General features: G+C 42.0%; 1 protein-coding gene across 1 annotated transcript in view; it reads right to left on the bottom strand.

Annotated features, from left to right (window-relative positions):
* The window catches only part of LOC117882910 (connector enhancer of kinase suppressor of ras 2-like), a 376,187-nt gene that overhangs the window by 171,743 nt on the left and 182,450 nt on the right, over positions 1–21,994 (bottom strand). Inside the window, exons 10-11 of the mRNA XM_034781795.1 lie at positions 13,436–13,569; positions 8,850–9,055 (exon numbers count right to left, since the gene is read on the bottom strand). Of these exons, the coding sequence (XP_034637686.1) occupies positions 8,850–9,055; positions 13,436–13,569 (340 nt within the window). The remainder of the gene's footprint in view (positions 1–8,849; positions 9,056–13,435; positions 13,570–21,994) is intronic.

The following is a 21,994-nucleotide window of genomic DNA, read 5'->3' as shown; positions in this document are numbered from 1 at the left end:
ATCAGGGGAGGACCAGAGCAGCTGGAGCCCGGGAGGGAAAGTACCCGGCCGGTATTTTTCCCGGACATGTTCGGCTTTTTGGCAATTCCCCCCGGACGGGGGTTTGATTACCAAAAAGCCGGACATGTCTGGGAAAACCAGACGTATGGTAACCCTAGACATTCAGGACCATGGGCCAGATCTGCTCTGGCCCCTTTGTGTCAGTTGGCAGCACAAAGGGGCCAGAAAACTAGCTAGCACAAAGTAAATAAATCAGTTTTTCTGAATGAATGCAAAAATACACATTGCTGGAATAGGGTTTGGAAAAAGGTGCATGTTACACCAGTTAAGGCTGTCTTAACTGGAATTCAGATTCCATTCTGAATTCGGTTCAGATTGTCTAGGGATATTAGGAACAATGCTCAGGTTTTTATTCCTAAGTATAATATACATCCCAATAGAGAAACTAAAAGTGAAAGGAAAATTGCATCTAGAAAAGCCATCCAGCATGGGGAGAAAAGCAGCATTTTGACAGTCAGGCTGCTTTACAGAACCTTCCAGAGCAGGGGTGGGCAAACTACGGCCCATGGGCCAGATCCAAACCCTCAGGGTTTTGGATCCTGTCCACGGGATTGCCCCCCGTGGCTTTGCGGGCCCCATGCCATTCTGCAGAAGCAGACGGGACCACTTCCCTGCGGCCCCTGGGCGGGGGGGCAGAGGGCTCCATGCATTGTCCATGCCTCCAGGCACCGCCCCCCGCAGCTCCCATTGGCTGGGAACGGGGAACCGCGGCCAATGGGAGCTTCGGGGGAGGTACCAGGAGGCGCAGCAAGAGCAGCTCACGCAGAGCCCTCCGCCCCCCTCTTCCTGCCAGGGGCCACAGCACTTCTTGGAGTGGCGCAGGGCTGGGGACAGGGCAGGCATTCAGGGAGCCTGCCTGGCCCTGGTGCGTGCTGCTGCCACCCCGGAGCTGCTTTAGCCAGAGCCTGAACCCCTCCTGCCCCCCAACTCCTTGCCCTAAGCTCCCTGCCTGCACCTCGCACCCCTCCTGCACCCCAACTCCCTGCCCTGAGCCCCCTTGTACATCCCGCACCCCTCCTGCTCCCCAACTCCCTGCCCTGAGCCCCCTCATACACTCCTGCACCCCAACCCCCTGCCCTGAGCCCCCTTGTACACTCCATACCCCTCCTGCACCCCAACCCCCTGCCCGGAGCCCCCTGCCCACTCCGCATCCCTCCTGCACCCCAACCCCCTGTCCTGAGCCCCCTCCCGCAGTCCACACCCCCCCCTGCACCCCTGCCCTGAACAGAAACAGAAAAACTATATACACATATTGAAAATGAGTGCCTGGAAAGTGTATGGGCATGTCAGAACTTTTACAAATATCTGTGAAGACTGGATTCTTTTATACTGATAACAGACCATAAACCACTTATAACCCTCACCAACAGAAAAGACCTAGATCAAGCGCCGCTGAGATGCCAACCTCTATTGATAAGCTTTAATGGATTTAACTTATGTTCCTGGGAAAAATCCATTGGTAACAGACACTCTTTTACAGACCCCAGCATCACAGCTCATAGATTCTATGCATCTGTTGTATGCTCAGATACGGTAACTCCAAGAAAAACACTACAACCTCATTCCTCACAAACTCACCCCAGGGACCTTCTACATGCTTCTCAAGATACACAAATGATGGAACCACGGCAGAGTGATCACATCAGGCCACACTTACTGAAGAAATACCAGGACTCATAGAAACTGTCCTCAAACCACTTGGCCAGTTTCCGCCAAGACACTACCAACTTCCCCAGAAACTCTGCAACATTAACAATCCCCCCAGTACACCAGCTTTCCCACCATGGATGTCACCTCCCTACACACCAACATCCCTCACTATGACAGCAACGATGCCTGCCTCAAATACTCACAAAATAATGAACAATGCTCAGAAATCTACCCCAAACACATTGCCAAACTCATCCATTTCATCCTTACCCTCAACAACTTTACATTTAACAACAAACACTTTGTCCAAACCATGGGAACAGCCTTGGGTATTAGGATGGCTCCCCATTATGCCAACTTCTTCAAAGGCCATTTCCGGGAAGAATTTCTGGAAAAACTTACCACAAACCAATGATAAATTTGAGGTACATCAATGATATTTTCATCCTCTGGACAGATGATCTAAACTCCCTCATAGATTTCCACCACAACTTTAACAATCGCTACCCATTCATCAAACTTTCTCTAGAACATTCCCTCACCAGTGTCAACTTTCCTGACACCACAATCAGCTTCAACAATGGAACCCTATAAATGACTATATACAAAAAACCCCACAAATCACCACACACAACCTCCACAGATCCAGCAGCCATGTCATGAAAGAAATATTTCCTGAACCCCCTCTTCTGGCCTTCAAATAACCCTTCAATCTCACCAAGCACATCATCGGAAGCAAGCTTCACACAGACTAGAACACACCAACTCAAAGCAGCACCAGAGCCTGCATCACAACAGATACTAAACCTGCAGACATATCTCCACTGCTGTGATGATCAACGCCACCCCAACATACCTTTCAAGATCCATGGGTCCTACACATGCCCATTACAACATGTGGTGTTACACATCAGTGCATCAAATGTCTCAGCTACAGCTATGTGGGTGAAACCAGAAAAATCACTATGTTCTCGAATGAACTCTCATATAAAAATGACAAAAACACCCTTACATGGTTTCATAGGGGTCGCCGTGTTAGTCTTTATCAGCAAAAACAACGAGGAGTGCTTGTGACACCTTAGAGACTAACAAATTCATACCTGCCTACTGTATTTTCCACTCCATGCATCTGATGAAGTGGGTTTTAGCCCACAAAAGCTTATGCTCAAATAAATTTGTTAGTCTCTAAGGTGCCACAAGTACTCCTTGTTGTTTTTACAAAAACACCCTATCACCCATCGATAAACACTTTTCACAAGATGATCACTCTCCATATCTCACCTCAGTCTTAGTCCTCAAAGTAAACCTGCACAGCACCTTCAAAAAACAAGTATGGGAACTTAAATTCATAACTGTTGGACACTAAAAACCATGGACTTAAAAGACACACTAGTTTTATGGTTCATTACAACAATTTGCAATATATCGTACTACCAGCTAAACTTCACTGCTCACTTTATTTGAAGTGGTGTCTTACAGTATGTGTGAAACCCTTATGCTTAACAATCTCTCCCACCTTGTATTTAGCTCCAACACTCTGGCTACTTTCTCCATACCTGAGGAAGAACTCTATAAAGCTTGAAAACTTGTCCCTTCCACCAACAAAAGTTGGTCCAATTAAAAAAAATATTATTTCACCTACCTTGTCATATCCTGGGACCAACATGGCTACAATATGACCAACAGATAAAGTATATTACACGTGGTGCCAGTATAATACAGGTTAGCATTCCATTACAGTCTCTACAAGACTTAATCAATAAGCCCCACAAAGGTGAAATCTTGGTCTGAGTCCTCTGGTCTGGGAGAAAACCATTGCAAGAAAAGAGGAAGAAAAGGCAGAGGGCCTGCAGGGCCAAGCTGTGCCACAAGTGGGATGTTCATAGACAGCATCTGCCACATACAGATACTGCAGATGCTGTCTATGAACATCCCGCTTGTATATATATAATGATTACCTTGTTTTGGTGTATAAGAGGGTATGATTCAGTTGTTAATTGCTTTGTAATTTCATTGAAATTGCCAGGTTGCAGAGTGTATTAAAAAGTAATGAATGCAAAGCACGGCATGTAAATGTATAGCTCAGATATGGCTATTGTAACAGCAATACAGAGAAGGTTATTGCTACTGAAATAGAGAAAACTTCCATCTTGTCTTATTTTGGGTTGCAATATTTACACATTCCTTTTCTCTACTATACACCCTTACACACGCTCTGAGCTCCCTCTTCATGTTCACCCATTACATCTAGGAACAACATCTAGGAATGCTACGACTCCATTTGTCATCATGAAAAATTACTGAACTGGAAAATTACTGAACCCAAATAAAATAGATATTGTAAAATAATAATTTAATACCAAGAAAACCAACTGTGCTTCACTACGTATGTGTGTTTTTAGTACACAGTCAAAAGTAGAGACGAGATTATCTGCCAGCATGTGAGTTCAGAACTATGATCCATAAGTCTTAGAAAAAGAAAATGGCAAATATACTGTAACTGGGATAAAGTCTCATCATGGTACTAAGCTATATTTTCACAGTTTTGAAAAGGAGAAATTAAAGGGACGTGATTTTCTACTTTCTTGCTTGGCTTTTGCATTTGCTACAAACATCCAGGAAGTCTCATCTGCAAGGATTTATGGCGGATTCATTAAATCTACCAGCTGTGATAGGCACTAGATTATGACCATCATTCGTATTTTGGCAAATCCCCTGTAGGAATTTCTGAACTGCAGTTTGTATGAACCCCACAAACACTGAGAACAGACCATTCGACTAGGAAAGTGATTTAAAATATATGTAATTTTTAAAATAATATTTTTCCTCTTTACCCTGGGTATTCAGCTCCCGCAACAGTCCCAAGCTTCTAGATATTGCACCAAAGATAAACCACAGCTTGCAGCATAAACACAATCATTTATCATAACTCCTGAGGCTTGCAAAAGTGGCTCTTTAAAACAAGAGATTTAAAACACACTATAAAAATAAAACTAAAAAGTTCTTCTCAGGGTTAGAAAGCTTAGCTTTCTTTTAACAAAACTTGTTTAAAACTTCTTGCTTTACTAGTTTCTCCTACAAGCGCCAGAGGTAAATACAAACTTTATGTTGGTTTTCACTTTCTCTTTACTTTGCAAGGCCTTTTCCTGTGCTGCTGCTTTATTTATTTTATTTTTAAAATTTTCATTCTAAGTTTTCAAACAATTTCTCAAAGCTGTGGAAAGCAGACACAAGTGTCCCATCAGGAGCATAAGAAGAAAGTTTAAATGGTACTGGAATCAGGCACACGCACACACCGCGCCTGATGTTTTAACTACAAGTCATTGAACAGTATGAGCTTATGAAAGGAAGCCAAATTCATATTACTGGCTCACATTTCAAACACAATTCAGATTTCTCTTTGATTCTATAGTAAGGTAAAAGCCTGTGGGATTTACTTGCTCAGGGAGATGATAAAAACTGAATGATAACTGTATTAAGATGGAGTCTTACTCTTCAGTGTTAATCTGGCGACTACTCTTTCGAGCATTGTGCAGGTTATAGTGTTTGATTTTACAGTATACTGGAAATATGCTACAGAGACAAATGATCTACTAAGGTTTCTTCAATCTTATCAGGAAACAGAATGATATTTAACTAAGGTCCTGTCCATACTATGGTTGAAACTGTGCTACCTATCACCATATTTAAATACCATTGTTGCTGGCAAGCCCTAGTACTGTTGACTTGATTAGCATGGACTGGGAATTTTTTCTGAGGACTTTTCTTGAAACGAAAGCAATGCAAAGCATTTGGAAACCTGAATGCCCCTTGCCTGGGGAATCTCAGGATATCAGAGATTAGCAGGCTCTGTGCCTTCCCCACTCCCAGTCCTGATGTAGGGGGCATACTGGGAACATTTCTGGGGAGGGGTGTGGTAATGACATCATATACTTCAGCAAGTCCCAACTGTTGAAATCCCTTTGAGGATCATCCATGAAGTGTGGCATAATTTATAGCATCCCTCAATCTGACATTTGTAGTTCCAGGAATCATTGGGGAATGCAAAGATGGCTTGCCTTCTTCTCTGTGCAGTTCCACTGAGAAGACCACTGATGCAGCTAAGGACCTAAACCTGCTTCTTTAGGTATAGTATACAATGGAGTTATAACATGACTGTATCATGCTCTTCAGAGGCAAAATATACACTTGGTAAGAGAAAATCATGCTTACAAATTGTTGCTGGTATGAATTCAACATAAACAGAGAGAGGGACCTAATAATAGTATTCTTTTCGTCTCTAACTGTTGCCTTCTATCAGAGTGTCTCAAAGCATTTTACAAAATCCCCCTCACTCATTTTTAAACTTGTGTAGTCTAGAAAAAATATAGCATATACATATTTAGTTATGCAGAAATTGTGATCATAGAACTTATTTCACTGAGAAGTTGGATGTGATGTTTAAATCTTTATCAGAACATATCTGAATTCTGCAACAACTTTTCACTCACATTACAACAATACACCAAATGAAACAAGCTTTTCTCACATGCTTGTAAATTTACTTCACGAAATATTACAAACCTAGATCAAGTTCCCTAATCTTTGGGCGGTATTTCTTATACGAAACTAAATTTTGAAAATGAACCCTTTCTTTATAATGAGCCAAACCAAAACCTCAGGTCCAATTATCTCCAAATTTAAAGTTGTTTGAAATCTCCATCTGGACTTCTGCCACTATGGCCTATCTCTAGTTTAAACTAGAGTAGTACTAAGATATTTTCTGAAATTTCTCGAGGAACCAAGTGAAGACACCTTCCAAAGATTAAGAGTGAGACAGACAAGGAGATGCATTTTGATCAATATTTTCCTATTATCCTAGAAGCCTAACTTGGCATGGAAATACTTCTGAGGGAAGGAAAAATGAGAACATGAAACAATGTTTTTTTAAAAAGTAGTATTCTATAGGTTTAAGTTTCTCCTCCAAACATCTTGGATTTAAGGACTTTCCAGATTTGCTCTCTTTGAGAAAGTCCAGGAAGAGAAATTTCTCAAGGTTGCCCTCAACAGCCTAGTAAATTCTGTGCTGCCTAGTCCTGTCTCTAAAGAGATCGTGTACACATTTGGAGATATTCCAGTCCTATTTTAAGGATTTTTAGAAATACCAGTTGTGCAGTTACTCAGGCTTGCATAGAAACCAGTTCTTATAATTAAGCATAGAGGGCTTGTGGTATCCACTGACTTTGTAGCAACAATCCTGCTTCTGCCGTGTAGCCAATTATGTGGTCATATTCTTATTAGTCCTTTATCCATATATTACAAATAAATGCCACATATCAACCGGATTCACCAATGAGCATCCTTAATTTCCAAAAGCAAATTCGCTGGCAATTCTAATGTTTTTTTCCTATGGGAGTAAGTCACATAGAGTGACTGCATCCAGGCTCTGTGTCCTCCCAACAGCCAACCAAGCCCCAAATATGCAGGAATGCTAGGAGTTTAGGGAAAGCAGGCCATATTGGATCCACTCTTCTCTTTTATTAACTTTGGGATTATCTCCAGGCTTTCTATGGAGAAGAAGAGGTGGCAGCATTAAGTCCCAGAACTGCATCTTTCTGGAATTTCATTTAAAATTAAGTACTTTGCTGTTAGTTTCTCCTAGTGCTTTACATGGGGACTGCACAAACTAAAGTAGTATAAGATAAGTACAGTAGGAGAGAAACAACACAGAAGAGAACCTCTCCAAGATGCACAGTGTACACCTTATTTACTATTAAAGTTAGTTCTCCTGCAGCAAAATTGTCATCAGGTAAAGAATAGCATATGCTTATGTTTACAAAGTTATATATGTTACCTAAAAAAATCATTAGCGGAAGGTTCCTGTGTTTTTGCAGTTTCCCAGAGGAATGCAAGTACGTTGCACAGACTCCAACTCTGCTTTTAATGAGTCTGCCAGAAGCCATTTCTTACAGTATTTACCATCATTTCTTTCAAGAATAATTCAAATGTATGTTGGGAAGTAGAGGTCAGAAAGTTGAAGCCGAAGGGACAAACCTTATACTTGTGAATAATTCCTGACAGTAATCGGTGCAATTATTTAGAATTATTCCAAGTGAAACAAAAGACTAAGGATCAAATTGAGCCCCAAACATGCTTTTGGGCCGTTGACTGACTTCAGTGGGAGGTGTATGCATGTATCAGAGGACAGAACCAGTCTCTTAGGGAGTGCCCTATCTGACAGAGAGGGTAATTCTTTTCACTGGTGACAATGACAGGGAAATGTTGTTACTCTCTTAGCCAAACAAAAATAAAAATCAATATAATGTATTACAAGTTACATATAAATATATATCTTTTTATAAATATGCTCAGCACATACCATCTTAAAGGTGTGTGACCCTCACAACAAAATAATCTCTACTGCACTGAAAAGAAAAATACCACAAATACAAGAGTAAATTGGCTTCCAGTATGTTTCAGTAATGTTATTCTAAAGTTCACTGATCATCAATGTTCATCTTTAATAGATACAAATATATTTATAGCTCAGCAACTCTTTTACACTGTATTATGTACAATATTTGATTTCTACATAAAAACAGAGTTTATTATTGTTACACTATCTTGCATTCATATTTAGCACTAACCATCCTAGGATCTCAAATTGCATTGTAAACATTAACTAATTAATCCTCACAATACCTTTCAAGGTACTAAGTGATTATACACTTTAATACAAGGTTAAATTAGGGATGACATTTCATTTTGCAGATGCTTTTATCTTCTACCAATGCCTTTTCAGGCAGTTCCATAATATTTTAGTATTTCTGCAAGTTGCAGGTAGGAATCTCTCCAAGAGACTGTAGGTAGAGACTAATAAGTGAAAGTGGCATCTATCGCCCCATCCATTACAATTTTTAAAAATAATTTTCACACACAATCTTGTGGGTTTGAAGTAGATAATGTATTAAAAAAATCTTGCACCTTGATCCTGAACATTTAATAATACTAACATCCAGTCACTATTCAAAGCAAAAGCATATTTCTATCACCTTATGGTCCCAAACAGGTCATAGAGTGACTGTGAGTTGCTAAATAATATATAGTGATACAATTTGTTAATCCAGTCAACTTCTGAAGACCAAAGCAATCAAACATACCATGAGTGGGTGTCTTTTCTCTTCTCCGAACTCCTGTGGCTCTGCCTCTCTCATACTCAGAGCCCATTGGATGTCCCTCATCTTCAATTAATGTGTAATACTTTCCACTTTCATGCTCCAGAAAGTAGCTAGGTGACTCGGAGCCTTTCATTCCAGACTTTCCATATTTGCTGATGTCATCACAAGACATTATTCCAATTTCATCCCTAAAAATATTGACATAAAAATAATCCAAAGAGATATAGGGAAAAGGATCATTGAATGATGAAGACCTAAAGTGGACCTACCACTTCCCACTCTGTTCTAAACAATGGTGCGTCGTTATTAGGATATAATTTATTATGTGAAAGAGAAATTTGCTATTTTGCACTATTTGGCAACAACTGAAAAAGAAAGTGAATGTACCTGCAGCCAAAATAGAAAGCAGTGCTGAGCATTTTTTTCCAATTTTCTTTAAAATAATTAGCTGAAATGAATTATTTTGCATTCAGTGTTTAGCAGACTTACGGGACAAGTAGTACTCATTTTTACAAAACATAGTATAGGCATTGACTATAATCATAAAAGAAAAAACACTGTTTCCAATATAAATTCCTAATGTGCTGATCATCAAAGACTCTGTGCTCAAATTTTACACCAAGTTAAAGAGGCAACAAATCTCAACATTGTCACTGTGGAATAAGAATGTTTTTTTACCCTGCATTAACTGTGTTTCTACAAGATCTTGCAGTCTGTGTGAATCCCACTAAAGATCTGCAGGTGCCTCGAAGACCCAAGATCAAATTCTTTTGAACAGCAGGGTCTGTTGTGGCCATACGTGCAACGTATGCATCCTGACGCTCATATGCGAGGGCATAGAGAATGGAGTGATGCAACCCTTCCTCAGGTCCCTCACAATTCCTGTGACAGCTGAGGATTCAGAGAGTGGGGATGGAGGTGGGTCAAGGGATTCATGCAAGATATCATCTTGGATAACTACTGTTACTGTAGGGTAAGTAATAGTTCTTTCTTCTTCAAGTATATGTCAGTGTGGATCCTATTGTAGGTGACTGGCAAGTAGTGTCCCCTCTGGATGATGGGTGAGGAGTTTCAGCTGTATTAGTCAAGCAGATATTGTAGTACCATCCTCCTGAACTTGGCATCTACCCTGGTGGTAAGTCCACTGCATAGTGCAGTGGTCCCTGAACTGGGGAGCACAGAGGAATGTTTTGGGCTGGGTGCAATGGGGTTCTGTTGATGTAAGCCTCTGAAAACACCTAGCATATGTAACTTCTGTAGATACCAAGGTTGCAGAGTGGCCTACAAGTCTTTTAGCAAATGGAATGTTCCATGAGTTCTGCTACTAAAGAACTCCATCCTTCAAAGGGCACGTCCTGTATGGTGACATGTGAGGGCTGAGTGGTGAGGATCTGCCACAGCCCTTTTGCCAGCTTGAGTGTGCTCTACTTTACTGAGAGGGCAAATCAGGTTGGGGTTGTGGAGATCAGTACATTAAAGAGCTTGTGAGATCTTTCTTGGATCACCTTGGTTTCAGTGGCCTGGGTCTTCATAATTTGCAACAGGAAGGCATGGAAAGCCTTAAAGTTGCTGTCAGTGTTGGAGCCATGACTTCATTTGGTGATGATTATGATTCCTGAGATGCAGACAAAGATTAATGCTGTCCCTCTACTGCCACCTGCTCTAGATGCTGACATCTGGCTCTAATGTGAGTGGCCTGGCTATTGATGCTGGGAAGTGGGATGTCCCCCACTTCTTGATGTATGCAAAGGTGGGGAGGATTTGTTCTGGAACATATATTATGCTGGTCCCCAATATGGCCAGTATGACTGAAGTGGCATGCTGTAAGTGTATTTGCCCAGTTGAGGTTGGCTGGCCCAGTGCCATTCACATTTTGCCTAAGATGGGTCCCAGAATGGATGGCTTCCGGAAGTCTCCTTGAGGTCACTCTCCAATGATAGCAAAGAGGGATCTTTACTTGACACCAACAAGAACAAGTAGATTAGGGAGGGGGACGAAGAGTAAGTTTCCTCAACTTAGAGGGGAGTGGTCCCATTGCCAGGTGGTGCTGGTACTAGCTGCTGTTCTGGTATGATAGATGACCCTGGTTCCTCTGTTGAGGTACAGCTCGAACTGTTGACAGGCTCAGCAATGAGGTAAGTACCAGATCTTTTTTCCTGCATGGTTGGCTTCCCTCTTCTGACTCATAAGAGATCGAGCCTTTGTCTTTGCAGGAGTGGCATTTAAATCCTTGTTGAGTAGTCCTGTGTGGTGCTTGGAGCCATGTTTATGCTTCATCTGGCCTTGCCTCTCAGAGTCACCCGACACTGTCAGGGGTGCAGCTGCTGGACCTGTTGGGGTCTGTGCCAAGGATGCTGGTGCCAAGATTGTTGGGGTTGAAGTTGTCAGTGCTGAGGTTATTGATGCCAATGTTGTTGGTACTTTCTTCTTCCTGGACTCTGGGGTGTGGGGTCTTCCTGAAGGACAACTGGTCAATGATGATTTTTTTTCTTCATTCTGGCTGTTAGTGTTTCCTCAAAGTCAGAACAGGTATAACTTGAGCTGAGAATCCCTGGACTTTGAGTCCTTGAGGAGATTTGTCTGGGAGGTGGCTCTCTCCCAAGAAGAAAAAGTATTACCTATGTCTGTCTCTGAGATGAATGAGGCTGTCACAGGATGGGTAGGGATCGAACCTTGCCAGCTTAGGCTATGTCTACACTGCAAGCCAGGGGTATGTTTCCCTTGCTTGTGTTCATATACTCATGCTAGCTCTCACCGATCTAGCTTGAGTATAAACAGAAGCATAACTACGGTAGCACGGGTAGTGGTAGTAGAGGCCCAGCTGAGCCATATGGAATACAAACCCACAGGAAACTGGTGGGTATGTACTTGACACAGCTCAGCCCTGCCTCCTCTGCTGCCACCTGTGGTACCACAGCTACACTGCTATTTATACTCATGCCAGTTTGATGAGAGGAACCACAACCCTAGCTTGTTGTGTAGACATAGACTTAGAGTCTGCCATGAGACATGGTGGTTGGTGAGAAGTGCCTCATCCCGTTGTCAAAGGGCTTGCTGATGAGTTTTCTTTTTTCTTTCTTTCTTTTAAATGTCCAGTTGGAAAGGGTTGAGAATATGAAGTTCTTCACAGTTTTCTGTGAAAAATACAGGTTTTGAAGCTCACAAGAGAGTAGTGGGTTGGACATTCACTAGGTTCTGTCTTGCTGTCTTGCGCAGTAACATGGAACTGAGGGATGGTCGTGGCTGCTCTGCCCATTAAGCCCTCTCATGGAAGAGCAAGGAGGCACAGGGCACATGTGAGACCTGGACAGACACTGCTATTCAAAAGATACCAATTTCTACATGCATGTGTGCTTGCAGTGGGATTCTTACTGACACATACCCTAAAACTCTTGTTCCAGTGGAGGGAGAGGAGCTTGGAGAAAGGGAATTGGTCTCTGGATTTCATGTTGAGGTTTTTGCAATTCACAACTCAACTGAAACGACTAGGTTTCACCTTGTGTCAGGTTAAAAGTGAACAAAGCTACTGAGTCTTGCAAAACTTTCTCCCCAAACCAAGCCTGGCCCTGTTCAATTCCAAATGGACCACCTCCTCACAACACAGGTTTGTCATGTCCACTCCACACCCTCCAACAACTTCAGAATTCACTTAACTCTCTCACGCTTCTCACTCTTCTGGCCTGGCTGGGTGACCTATTCCTAATATTTTATCTTCAGGGAGAGCATCAAAGTAAAGCTTTGGTTCTTACAATCCATAGGAAACCTCTGCAGAACATCAGATTTCCTGCCCAGTGCAATTCAGAAACACTGGGATCCTAAACACTGAAAGTTTATCTTTCTGTTAATGACTGAGCTGGCTTCTAACTCAGTCTAGAGCTGAGAGATGCCTTAGAAAGCACTGGTACTATCTGAAGATATTTCCTTTGGAGGGGGAAAGGGAGATTTCCCATCCTGGTTCCCTGGAAACAAAAGATGAGGAATCATACCAGCTGGTCATCCCTGAAAAGTCAGAAAGGGATTATCTGGCTGCCTCCTTAAAGGTGGCAGACAGGGTAGAGGGACTACTACATCACTACTAGAAGTGCAAGCCTCTGAATAAGATAAAAGTAGTCTCGCCAAAGTCAATGAGACTTCTCACATGATTAAAGTTATGCACCTGCTCAAGTGCTTTGCTGAATCATGGTCTAAAACAGGTTTTAGTGTCATCTCCCAATCAGCTGTTTAAGTGGAAACAAAAGGTGCTATGACATTATTAAAAACAAAAGTCACTCAGAATTTTGGTATCTTGGCTAACATATTCCTTCCTCTTAATTCCACTGCACATTAACTGGCAATCCAGAATACTGCTAGACTTTCATGGCTGCAGAGAGGATGATAGTTATGACATTTTCTACACATAGCCACTCTGTTACAGCTTTTTATTTTAATTAAATGCCTTGTACAACATCTTGAAATATTTGATTATACATAAAGTGGAAGGGAAGAATAAATTGTTTCTGTTTTCAAGTCTGAAGCAATTGACCTGTAAAATATTGCCTGAATATGCTCAGATTCATTGGGAGATTTACCTTGGGCCATAAAGTCCTGACATGGGAGAGAGGATGAAAATGTCCTGAAGAGCAGAGCTGTCAATTTTTGTGGACATGCCCATTGTGCTGGTTGGTGTTGTGGAGCTGCTTGTTGGACTGGTTGGAATCACAGGCTGCGAAAGAGAAACAAACAAATTAAAAATGAAACTCACCATTTCCATGCTACATTTCAGCAGTGCTCTAACAAAGCTGAACTGTGTTTTCCTAGCGGGATCACCATTCTCTTGGCTGCTCTCTTTTTTGGATTAGCCATAATTACAGCTTCTTGCAAAGGGGATGTTTATTGAAATTTCCCCCTGCTTTTGTAAGCATTGCAAGGCCAAAGTTATTTGGTGGAAGAGACTGAACTAAAGCAAACATATCCGTATTAGTGTTAAAGATGTCATATGGAAAATTTTAAAAATCATAACTCAATAAAGTATGATCTTTAAACTTCAAAACAATAATCAACAGATTAGAGAATACATAGAACACTGGGGTATGTTAAACCCACCCGATGCTGGTCTGCAGGCAGGGCTGGCTCCAAGCATCAGCTGAGCAAGCTCGTGCTTGGGGGCGGCAGATTTCAAAGGGCGGCATTCCATCTAATCCTTTTTTTTTTTTGGTTTTGTTTTATTTTGCGCTTCACCACTTTGGCCGCCCCTGCAGGTTTTTTCTTTTTGGTTTACTGCTCCCGCCGCCTTGTAGGGGGCAGAGGAGGGGAGCGCCCTGCATCTAGCCCGGTAGGGCAGCCTGCGTCCTTCCCTGCCTGCCGAACGGAGTGGCGTGGAGCCCTCCCAGCAGGCGGCGCAGTGGGAGGGGCCGTGTGCAAGCGCCCCGCCTAAGGAAGCCCTGGCCGCCCCCCTTCTCTCTCCCCTCCCCCCGCTAGCCGGGGTGCGCACTCCGCTGCTCAGGGTCTGCAGGGCCGGGAGTCCCCGCCTCGCAGGTATTTTTTGTTTGTTTTTATTTTTTTTTTCCTTTGCCGCTCCGGCAGGTGGGCCAGTTTATTGTCCCCCCCCCCCCCCCCCCTGCCCCCCGCTTGCTGCTCCGGCCAGCCGGGCGATTTTTGCTTTGGGCAGCAAAAAAGCCAGAGCCGGCCCTGACTGCAGGATAGCCATTATTAAAATGAAAGTAAAGTTGCACATGGTTTATGTTCTCCAACTGACCCCTTCCCCACTACTGATTAGAGTGGCCACTGGTGTATGCCCAGAACACTGGACATGCTGGTACTTCTGAAAAAGGCATCGGCCCTCCCCTGTCTTCATGACCCCACCCTTGCTGTCATGATCTTGCACGCATGGTTCGTGCAAGGTCACACCAGTGGCGTGGTCTTCAAAATGGCAGCCTCCATTCTATGAGGCAATATCAGACAAAACCAAATCCAGTTTTATACCAGAACTGGACAGGGGACAAACCTTGGGGAAAAAAAACAGGACAGTCCAGCTTAGAACTGGAGGAATGGCCTGCCTATTACTAATTCAAGCAGATATTTCTGCACTTTCAATAGCTCTCCTCTCTATTCCTGGGGGAACACAACACCCATAGGTTTAATGTATAGTATTTATGCCCTGCTAAAAGGTGTGGAGTTGCTCCAAAAGTTGGGATTTGTCAATGGGAATGGAATTAATTATATACGGAAGCTAATTGTTTCCAAATAGGATTTTTTCTTGGCTGTATCTGAAGAGGGAATTTCTATAGTGTATCCCAGGCTTTAATTGTATTTAATTATAGAGTGTACAATACAGATGGTAAATGAAAGAGTTCAGAACCATAATACTGGGGGAGGGGGAGAGAAGACTTCTTACTGCTCCTACCTCTCCCTTTGGGACATAACTACAGGATTCCTATGAAAACCGGATCTTTGGCCCATCCACTCCAGCTGCTGGTTATTCCTCATCTGAAAGCATAATCCTGTTTGAGACATTTGTGGCTTCATACCAACTGATTGTGAGGCCACAATTAATGAAATATAAATTAATCTGAGGAATAAGCAGAAACACCACCAGCACACATCTTATTTAAAAAAAAAAAAAGTGAAGTTCATCCCTGGTTGGAAGGATAGTACCACATAATGTTCTGAATGGGGTCTCTGTGGGAGGTCAACTGTCTGCATGCCCATCGAGGGCACTGCACATGTCCTACATGACCAGAAATGGGCTCAGCACCACCCATGGATAGACTGATGCACAGAGGCCATTTAGCAGTCCCAGGGCATTTCCAGATGAGCCAGAGAAGGATACCTGGATTTGTGTTTATGTTGATCTAGTGGCCTCTGTATCCCATGCAATTGGCATGGAAGGTCTACAGCTGTTAGTCCAGCCTAAGGGCTGGGGAGATGGATTACACCTTCCTTACTGCTCTTCACTGTGTTTGCATAGAGCCCAGACACTTGGGCTCTAGGTGGATGGAATCAATTTCATCCAAAGATACCGTTTTCATGCAAATGTTTTTATTACAATATAAAAAGGGAAGAGCAATACAGACATTATATAGATCTGTAAACTATTTAGATGTGTCACTACACAGAACTTTTCAGAGAGGACTTTAGGGCTCAGGAGATTGGTAATGGAATACACACCAGTCACTTATGGGGTCATTCATTAGTTCACAGCTAACCCAGATCACTAGTGATTGTTGGTTACTTCTAGCAGATTGCTGCTTTGAGTAATCTGTTGATGGTTTCACTCCACTTGCCAGTGGACAGATGTGTGCATAACTAAAACCACCATCATAATTGATAATTTCTCTGCCAAAAAGGTTTAAGAGTTCACTAGCCTGGACACTGAACTACCCTCTCACCCCTAAAAGAATGGCCCCTCCAGCTTAGTGTTCAGGAATACTGGCGGTATACTCTAGAAAACTCTGACTATGATTGTTCATACTAGTCTTTATGTAGATAGACAGAGGATGTCAGCATTCTTCTTGTCAGTTATCTCTCCAAAAGTTAATTTAGAGCAATGCTGGAGATAGGAGGGGAATTAAAAAAAATTAATGTGGAACCTGCAGTCTTTAAAATTGTAATTTTGTCTAGAAGTGTTTTTTCTGTTTCTAATTTTAGCTTTTCTAGGACTATGCTATTTTTTATGTTTATTAATACTTTTTATTATTTTTTTAGGCTTAGGACATCTGGCTACTTACACTACTTGCCCCTGTTTCACAGACACTGATAATAGATGATGCAAAATGGTTTAACACAGGCAAAAATGTAACATGAAGCTAGCAAACACAGTAAACTACAAAGCTCTTGTCTAATACAATTTGACTCATATTAGAACATGGAAATATAGGAATGAACAAACAATATGATGTTAAAAAATGGGCTGACCATATTACAAATGTCTATGCAAAGGTCCCACTTACAGCTGTGACATTATTCAGCTGATGTTGTGATATAAATCACTATTTGAGAAACCAAGCTAGATTTTTTATTCACAATATGAAAAGGTACAGGTTACTACCAGTCACAGTAATCAGCAATGACTTGTCTTCTCACATCTGCTTTGGGAGCCACGCCCTGCAGTAATATTACTAACAGGATGGTATGATTACAAGTAGTTAAAATGAGCTAATCATGCTGAATGAGATATTATGTTAATGTCCTAACCTTACATGACACCTGCAGTAGAAGCATCAAAGACTGACCCATTGATACTCTGTGGGTGTTGCTATAGGTAATTAATTAATAAAAAAGGAAGAAAGAAGGGCTATGGAAAAGGTAAATATTATATAAATGAATTTTAAAGTAAAAAGTTAAGGACATATTTTAATCAAACCATTTCTGGCTCTTAGATATAAGGATACATTTTCATTGTAACTGTGTTTTTCATAGATGCAATACAGTATGTCTATCTATAGACCATTGTATATGTATGTATGGATAAATATCATATATTTAGGCAGGTTGTATAGATTATTTATGTGGAAGCCTCCAGTTTGAAGACACACAAATGTGTTTAAATATATGCAGCTAGTTTTCTAGCAGGCTAGAAGGAAAACCATGTGAATCTAGGAATCAGGTGGGAATACCAGAATTCTCTAGAACCACATCTTTAAATCCTGACTAAGCTCTTAGTCTTTCAGACATAGATAATTTGAATACCATGCAGTTTCATTTGTGGGGGTATTTTCAATGATATGCTAAAAATTCCATCCCCCATTAGTAATCATAAAAGATCCTATATTGGGTGACCAGATGTCCCAATTTTATAGGGACAGTCCCAATATTTGGGTCTTTTTCTCATATAGGCTCCTATTACTCCCCATCCCCGTTCCAATTTTTCACACTTGCTGTCTGGTCACCCTAATCCTATAACACTTTTCACAAGAGTGGGGATTTCACCCAGTGTCCTTAGCCAAAAATGTCCCCCCCACACACACATCCCAACTGCTGTGCAGCCTAAAACACTGCAAACACTACCAGATTTTATATTTACTACGCCACCATTATTTCAATGGCTTTGTTTGTACACACTATGATCAGTAATTCTTGCAGGATTGTGAAGCATGTTACAATCCATCAAGATGAAAGGTGATAAACAAGGATCCTAATTTTCTGTGATAAAAAAACCCCAAAATTCTCTGATAAAAAAACAAAAAAATACATGTTTTTCCATGATTACAATGTAATGCTGAACTTTAGTTTCTCTAGCCACAATATACATAGGTATCAGTTGAACACAATGTTTTATTGATATACAGTAGAACCACATTTATCAAGGTCTCCATTATCCAGCTCTTTGTACTAACTGAACCACCAGTCACCCAGGGCTGACACCGGCAGAAGTTGGGTATTCAGCCCCAGTCCCAGTCCCAGCTGCCCAGGGCTGACCGCCTGAGCCCCAGCCAGGCATTGAATAGGTAAAATTTAGTTAATAGTTAATATATGTTTTTATTTTTTCTCTGTAAAAATGAAAATTCTGTGTTTTTCTGTGACAAACTGATTTCTAGGATCCCTGGTGATAAATAGATGTAATTAATATTTATTGCCACTGCTTATCTGCAAGAGGTATCGGGTTTTTCCATGTCATAAGGAGAATTAACACCATGACAGCCATACTTTTAGAACTGAGGTGTTGTACATTCAATCAGTGATGGGTTAATCAAGGAAGCCATCACACATATACAGAGATTGTGGGGTTACTCATGAATATAGATGGGCAGCCAATATTTTCATGCTTTCACATCTCCAAAACACCATCTATGGATATAGACCCTGATTTTGGTCTCACTTCAGTGTAAATCAGGAAAAACTCAACTGAAATCAATGGGGTTATATTGGTTTAGAAGTTCTGTAAGCAAGAGAAGAATCAGTCTGATCGGATATGTCTGTGGTACAACAGGCCTGCTGACGGAGGCCCCTGGCCCTTTTAAATTGACTGGACAGGCCGCACGGCTCTTAGGCGCATGAGGGATGGTACCAGCAGTGCCGAAGGCAGCCGGGCGGGCATGTGGAAGCCCTGGCCATGCTGGAAGATTACGCGTAGCAGCACAGCCGGCAGCTTGCTGGGCACCAGCCAGCGCAGGCGCGGCACCGCGTTCGCACACACACACACACTCTTCAGTGAATGCCATTGTCACCTCACATATTTTTATTTAAAAAAATATCTAGCAATATTCAGGAAGGCATCTTTGGCTTGTTTTCAGGCAGTTCAGTATATCACTATCAATAAGATTGGTCTCTGTCCAAAGATACAAAGCCCCACATTCAGCACATGCATACAAATGACTTTTCCTCTCAAGATCAGATGAAGTCCAACAGAGCCGCCCAGAGCGGGGGGGGGGGGGGGGGGGGCAATTTGCCGCAGGGGCCCCCACAAGAGTTTTTCGGGGCCCCTGGAGCGGAGTCCTTCACTCACTCCAGGGGTCCCGGAAAACTCTCGCGGGGCCCGGGCCCCCGGAGCTTCTTCTGCTCCGGGTCTTCGGCAGCAATTCAGTGGCAGGTCCCGGAGCCCCCGCCGAAGTGCCGGGTCTTCGGCGGCAATTTGACCCCAGGCCCCCTGAATCCTCTGGGTGGCCCTGAAGTCCAATATTTTTCCTAGCAATGAAAATGTGTGTTGTATGTTTTATTTCAACTTCCTCTTCCATAGCACATGTACTGTATGTGATCCTTCATATCCTATAAAAAAATTAATTTCATACCAGGTAGTTGAAGGCTGCCACCAACTCCCCCCTCAGTCTTCTCTTCTGCAGACTAAATAAACCCAGTTCCCTCAGCCTCGCCTCATAAGTCACATGCTCATTCTATATCTTATATTTAGGCTCACAATTTGTTTAATACTGGTGCTGTAACTGGAAAAAAAATTTAACTACATCAAGCAACGCCACAACTTATGTATAGTGGGCTCTAATGTGTTATCAATAAGATAAACAGTAGTGTTGTAAACCTCAGCCATCCCTTTCTAGGGGGTCCATTGACTGTTCTGCTCTGGGGCCCGGAATTGCTGTCGGCAAGCCTGCGCTACAATCAGGAGGCATGACTGCAGGTTGTGTAGGCATGCCTGAGCTAGCTTTGATTAGCTAGTAACAGCAGCAGTGTAGCCTTGGCAGCATGGGCAGCAGCATGGGCTACCTAGGATCCTGGTGGGGGCTTGTATAAAGAAAGCTAACCTGTGCCGCTGCCCATGCTGCTGCAATTACACTGCTATTATTACTCACGCTAGCTTTGATCTAGGTATGTTTCTAGGTATGTCTACATGAGCTACAATCACAACTCCTGATTTCAGTGTAGATACCCCCATAGAGGTTTTCTTCCCCTATCCACACAACTCTTTGATTCTTTTCAATGAAATCAGTGTTTCCATCTCTGGAACTACCAAAAGAGAATTTGCCTTCCTGTAACTAATATGACTTTAATAAAATCTGCTGAAAGGAAAATTATAGTATGAGAATTTGCTTCTCGGCATATGTTGCTATACAGTGAAAAAATGTACTGTATAGGAATTTAAATTAGAGAAAACTTGGAAATTATAATTACAACCAAGTGTTTGTATCAAATTTAAACAGTTTTGTCAGTTCAGTTATTTATACCCTGATCTGACAAAGCATTATCAGGTCCCCCATCAGTCCTCATTTCTCAAGACTAAACATACCCACACTTTTAAACCTTTTCTCATAGGTTAGGTTTTCTAAACCTCTTATTTTGTTTCTCTTCTCTGGACTCTCTCCAGTTTATATACATCTTTCCTAAAGTGTGCCACCCAGAATTGATCACAATACTCCAGCTGAGGCCTCACCAGTTCTGAATAGAGCGAAACAATTGCCTCCCATGTCTTACAAACAACACTCTTGTTAATATACCCCAGAATGATATTGGCCTATTTTGCAACAGTATCACATTGTTGACTTATATTCAATTTGTGATCCACTGTAACCCCCAATCCTTTTCAGCAGCACTACCTCCTAGCCAGTTGGGACCTCATGAGTAAATTATCAGAAAATTCACCGCTGCTACTCCTCTACATTGGTTGATTTACTCATGAAGGAGTTATGTTTACCCCCAAGGAAGAAACCAGAGATTCAATACCCCACCCTAAGTTGTCATAACCCCCCACAAAAGGTAAGGGATAATCATGCTCAAGGTTTTTGTCTCTGCACTACTACTAGGCTTCACCAGTTTCCTGCTGACCCTACACTGCAGTGCTTTTACTATAAGGTGAATGCACAACTGGTAGAAAGATATACTCAGAGTCATTATCAGTGGTTTGCTATCAAACTGGGAGGATTTAGTGGACTCCTGCAGGGGTCACTCCTGAGTCTAGTACTAGTCAATATTTTTACTAATGACTTGGATAGCGTGTAGGCTTATAAAATTTGCAGAAGACACCAAGCTGGGAATGGTTTCAAGCACTTCAGAGGACAGGATTATCCCTTACCTTTTGTGGGGGGGGGTTATGACAACTTAGGGTGGGTATTGAATCTCTGGTTTCTTCCTTGGGGATAAACATAACTCCTACATGAGTAAATCAACCAATGTAGAGGAGTGGCAATGGTGAGTTTTCTGATAATTTACTCACAGTATAGAATTCCTAATCAACCATTTTCTTTCCTACTAGTTTGTTTTATGTTAGCAAAAAGATATACAAAACTACTCTCCTTTTTTACTTCATTTTTAGGTTTTTCTTTAAATATTCATACTCAAATTTTGCAAAACTACAGCAAGATTTGTGAAACTTAACTGAAATGGAATCTGTAAGTTTTCATACCACAACTAAAGCAAAAAGGAAAGAAGCAGCACAAATGGTGAGACCTAAATTAGATTTTGAAAATTCTATCAGGGCTGTTAAGGCATTAATAACAGAGGTAAAATAATTTGTTTTTTAAAAATACACTTCTACCCTGATATAACGCGACCCGATATAACACGAATTCGGATATAACACGGTAAAGCAGTGCTCCGGAGGGGAGGGGGGGGCTGCGCACTCCGGTGGATCAAAGCAAGTTCGATATAACATGGTTTCATCTATAATGCGGTAAGATTTTTTGGCTCCCGAGGACAGCGTTATATCAAGGTAGAGGTGTATTATTTTTAACTTGACAGAGTGACTCTGAGTGTCTGAAACC

Source organism: Trachemys scripta, chromosome 9, assembly GCF_013100865.1.
Source record: "Trachemys scripta elegans isolate TJP31775 chromosome 9, CAS_Tse_1.0, whole genome shotgun sequence".
NCBI classification, from domain to species: domain Eukaryota; kingdom Metazoa; phylum Chordata; order Testudines; family Emydidae; genus Trachemys; species Trachemys scripta.
This window is presented reverse-complemented; position numbering and strand designations above follow the sequence as displayed.